The sequence below is a fragment of the Helianthus annuus genome, chromosome 9 (assembly GCF_002127325.2).
Source record: "Helianthus annuus cultivar XRQ/B chromosome 9, HanXRQr2.0-SUNRISE, whole genome shotgun sequence".
NCBI classification, from domain to species: Eukaryota; Viridiplantae; Streptophyta; class Magnoliopsida; order Asterales; family Asteraceae; genus Helianthus; species Helianthus annuus.
In genome coordinates this window covers 169682878-169687777 of record NC_035441.2, presented here as the reverse complement: position 1 = coordinate 169687777, position 4900 = coordinate 169682878, and the positions used below count along the sequence as shown (strand labels likewise).

Below are 4900 nucleotides of genomic sequence, written 5' to 3'. Positions count from 1 at the left end.
CCCAACTGCAACCAATCAATTCATTTTTATTTTATTTTATTTTGTAGTTAAACCGAGCAGTTTCAAACTTTTCACTTTTTAGTTAAATCAAGCAATATACTATTTTTATTTTAACAATTTGATCCGATTTAGTTAACATTCTAGTATTTATTTGAATTTTGAAGATTCATCATGTTTTTATTTGGAAGCATAAATCCCAGTGTGAGAGTATCAGAATATTCGGTTCGATATGGTATATGATAAATTCGAATATTTCGCGATTCTTTGCAGTCTTGAACATTAACCGAAATAGTATATGATAAATTCGAATATCTCGCAATTCTTTGCAGTCTTGAACACTATAAAATTGGACCATCCACCGCTCCTTCTGCAACCTGCATCACACCACCACCTTCTACTCCTACCTCGCCACGTCAGCAATGGCGCTCCGGAGAACCATAGCAAACCGTCTCCTTAAACATCAACCTCCGGCGATCAGTAAACCATTAGCCGCCACCAAATCGTCTATCCATCGCCAGTTGCTGACGTCACCGACGCAGAATCCCTCCCCCACCACTGACGTCGGATTCTTCCGGCGGTTCCTTCACCGGACAAAACTCAATCAGTCATCCACAATGAACCTGCCGGAGGTGTTTCCGTTTCCGACCACAGAGCGTCCATTGGAGTCTATGGGTATGTCCGTGAAGGATATAAGGAAGATTCTGAGGTTTTTGCAGTTAGAGAATGTGAGAATGGTGTTGAGACGGATTCCGAGGAACTCGATTAGTTACTCGGAGTTTGTAACCATCTGCACTGGCACTTGTACTGATCTTGAGCAAGGCTTAGAGCTCTCCAAATTGTTGGATGAAGGTGGAGATGTGATTGTGTTGGGAAACATTGTGTTTCTCCGTCCCGATCAGGTAGTATAATATCCCACCTTCAATATGTCATTAGGGTACAAGAGTGTGTTTTTTTTAGTTGACAATTATATAAAAAACATAACTTATATTAATTTAAAAAAACTTATATAATTGACAATCCTAAAATATAAAAAATCCACTTAATAAATCCAAAAAAATAAAACAACATACTTATTAAAGGTGGAGATACAATAGAACGTTTATTTGGCTAGGAAGGCTAGGAAGGCTAGGAAGTGATCTTAACCATCCATTAAGTTAATCAAGGGCTAAGATTAAATCAGGGAAATTGAAAGAAAGAAAAGAGCCGCGTGAGTTTGTTCAAGTGCATTCTAGTCAATCCAAGCCAATAGTTTCTCTCTCCTCCAATTCCCCCCCCCCCATTTTTTAAATGTTAATAACTCTTTTATAGGATATTATTTTTTTATAAAAATTGCACCAAAAAAACGAGCGTTTTTTTATCTTTAAAACGAGTATACTATTGCTATATTTAAAAAAAAATAAAAGCCAGTTGCGTAAAACGCAATAGAAAAACCACCAGTTACGTAAAACGCAATGAAAAAAAAACCTAAAAAATGACATTTTTCTAAAACGCAATGCACAAAAAACACAAAGAAATGACTTATTTGTAAAACGCAATGGCCAGAAAACACATAAAAATGTGTTTTACCTAAAATGCAATGCACCAAAAACACATAAAAAGATGTTTTACCTAAAACGCAATGCACAAAAAACACATAAAAAGATGTTTTACCTAAAACGCAATGCACCAAAAACACAAAGAAATGTCTTATTTGTAAAACGCAATGGCCAGAAAACACTTAAAAATGACTCATTCTAAAACGCAATGGACTGAAAACACCTAAAAAATGTGTTTTACCTAAAACGCAATGACTAAAAACACTTAAAAATGTGTTTTTTTCTAAAACGCAATAGCCAGAAACCACATAAAACTCTCTTATTTCTAAAACGCAATGGACACATAAAACTATCTGTCACTGTGAACTGTCTGAATTGTCTACGAATTACTGTCTTCGAAATGCCCCTTGGACCCCGCCAGGGGCTGCCGCCCCTGGGACCCCGCTACCAGGGGCTGCCGCCCCCGGACCCCCGCAAAGATCGTAAAACGCAATGACTAAATCAAAAACCCAGATCGTGAAAACGAAATTTGAATGATAGAAACACTTATCAACGCTCGAATCGAACGAATCGAGTGATTATCTCCAAAATCACCGGAAAAAACGAGATTTTTTTATGAAATTAAACTGGGTTTTCTTCAAAAAAAAGCTGAAGAACACGTTGATCGGGTTTTGAATCATTGATTGGTGATGAATCGCACTATAATGTAGTGATTATTGAGATAGAAAGTGAAGAAATAGTTGAAGATGATGGGTTTTGAAAATGGTGGGTTTTGAAGTTACTGGGTTTTGAAAAAGGAAGAAGAAGGAGTTGGATTGACTAAAATATCATTTATCTTTATTTTAAAATTTGGCACATTTCATAATCCTATGGTTTCCTATCCTTCCTAGCGAAAATTAACTTCTTATTTGATCTTTTCCCTTATAAATCCTAAAAAATAAAAAAATCAACTTATTAAATCCTTAAAAAAAATTACAAAGTACGGTAAATATTAAAGTGGGGAACCCACTTAAACTCCGTATTCCCGTCGTGCCTGTACTCGATCTTCGCGATATCCACTCGATCGTAGTAGGTCAAGTCGCCCGCAGGGAAACGGTCGAAACAAACTTTAAACCGACCCAACCTCGGTTTGAGCTCATGCCATTTGTGTTGACACGCGTTTAAGTTGTAATGCGTGTTCCCAACGTGTTGTTGGTATTGTTGGAACGCTCGCCCCCAATACGCGGTTTGACCTTGTTGTAGGGTACGTTGTGCGTCCACAATCGATGTCACTAGTACTATTTCCTCCTCTTCGGTCCAATGCACCATTTTCGACTTTTTCGTTTGAGGTTGGTGAGTATTTATAGGTAAAAAATGTAACTTTTTTAAAAAAAAAAATTGAGTTACCATATCTAACCGCCACCCCCAACGGCTACCCCAAATGGCTACATCAAGCCAGCCATGTTACCGTACTCTCTTGAGTTTCGCCAAACGACGAAGAAGAGTGTTCTTTTGTCATTTTGTTATTGAAGTCGTTGGTCGAAATAGCGACTTTACTTTTGCTTGTCATATGTCGCTCCTGGCAACTTAACTAAGCAGTTAGATGTCGTTGGAATAAACGACATCCAACTGTTTAGTGACATAATACACACGTGTTACTTAGAGTGACATATGCGTGCTTATTGAAGTCGTCCTCTAGAGGAGCGACATATGATAAGCAAAGATGAAGTTGCTATCTTGACCGGTAGCAACTTCAATAGCAAAATCATGACAAAACAATTGGAGAGCTTTTACTATTTTGCAAATTCAAGTGAGTAAAATGACTAAGTAGCAACTAACTCATTTATCAAAAATATCAAAATTTGGCCATTTGTCATTAAACAATTTAAATAGGGAGTTTATATTGACACATCTCTCCTCTCTCTCTCTCTCTCTCTCTCTCTCTGTATATACATAGATATATAGAGAGAGTGAGTAAAAAAGGATATGTGAATAAGATATAAGGGTATGGAAATAGTGAAAACCTTTAAATAACACGTTTCTAAGGAAGATCAAATATACATGTGTATACCACTCACATATCCCTATTTAATGTGTATACCATTTATCTTGTTTGTGCCAAATTAAATGTTACAGTTAGCAAAATCAATGGAGGAATTGATATCACAATCTATAACCATTAATCCAAATGACCCAAGGAAGCAACAACTTGAAGAACTCGAAAGGCAAAAGTCATTCATCGATCAGAAATCACTATCTCAAGTTCGTGGAGAGCTCTATTGCGGTCTAGGTTTTCTAGTCATACAAACACTCGCATTTATGAGGCTTACATTTTGGGAACTTAGTTGGGATGTAATGGAGCCTATATGCTTCTTTGTCACATCTTTTCACTTCGCACTCGCCTACATGTTTTTCATCAAGACATCAAAAGAACCCACGTTTGAAGGCTACTTCCAACGCCGGTTCAAGACAAAGCAGAGAAAGCTTATGGAAGCGTACGGTTTTGATCTTCGAAAATATAACGAGCTTTGTGAAGCCTTTTATCCCACACGGGTCTCGGGCATATCCGGTTTTCAAGGTTTGAATCGTGGAGAAAACTCTAACGTATGCCTTTGACATGAGCTTGGGACGTGAATAGTTAGATGTGAGTCTTATCTCTCCTTTTCTGAGTAGTAGGACTAAACCAAAGCTTTTGACATGTGCTTATTGTATAAAGGGCTTATGTTGATAGAATATATATCGGTTAACTTAGTTAGCCCAAGAAAAGAGGAGGATGTTCTTAATGGATTTAGATCCACCATAATCTATTTATTTATAGCCCAGACATAAATGGGCTCTAAGGTAAGTATCCAGAATTGGGCCACAAAAGCTATGGTGTATTGGTGTGAGATTTTGCTAAAATTGATCTAACATCATTTTAAAACTTAGGTTAATATTTTGACACATCAGCAATACCTACAAACACTCTCATAACTTAGGTTAATATTTTGACACATCTTTCACATTTAATTGACAATACCGCCGCCTCCACCACCCACCGCCACCACACCAAGTATTAATTTTACGTAGAACTTACCTCTCAAAAGTGTCACCGCCACCACAGCCACATGTACTCTCGCCGCTAGCCACCATAAAAAAATAGCGGGTGAACCTATTTTGGTACTTGTTCTAAATGACTTATTTCAATCTTCCTCCATTTTGAAAACAACCCGTTTTCACCCGAATTAAATCTGACACTTTTTTTCAAAATAGCTCGTTGACCCGTATAGTACTCATTTTGCTACGAACCTGTATTGACCCAAAACCCCTTACCGACCCAATTTACCATGCTAATCCCATACTCAACACAACACAACACAACACAATGCAAAGCACTAGGAGACGAC

At 37.5% G+C, this 4900-nt stretch overlaps 1 protein-coding gene across 1 annotated transcript; it reads left to right on the top strand.

The window, feature by feature from the left end:
- Nucleotides 1–347: 347 nt before the first annotated feature.
- On the top strand, nucleotides 348–4332 carry LOC110879501 (calcium uniporter protein 4, mitochondrial). Its single transcript, XM_022127969.2, has 2 exons — nucleotides 348–899; nucleotides 3651–4332. The coding sequence occupies exons 1-2, from the start codon at nucleotides 420–422 to the stop codon at nucleotides 4128–4130; spliced, it is 960 nt and encodes a 319-aa protein (XP_021983661.1). The 5' UTR covers nucleotides 348–419; the 3' UTR covers nucleotides 4131–4332.
- Nucleotides 4333–4900: the final 568 nt, after the last annotated feature.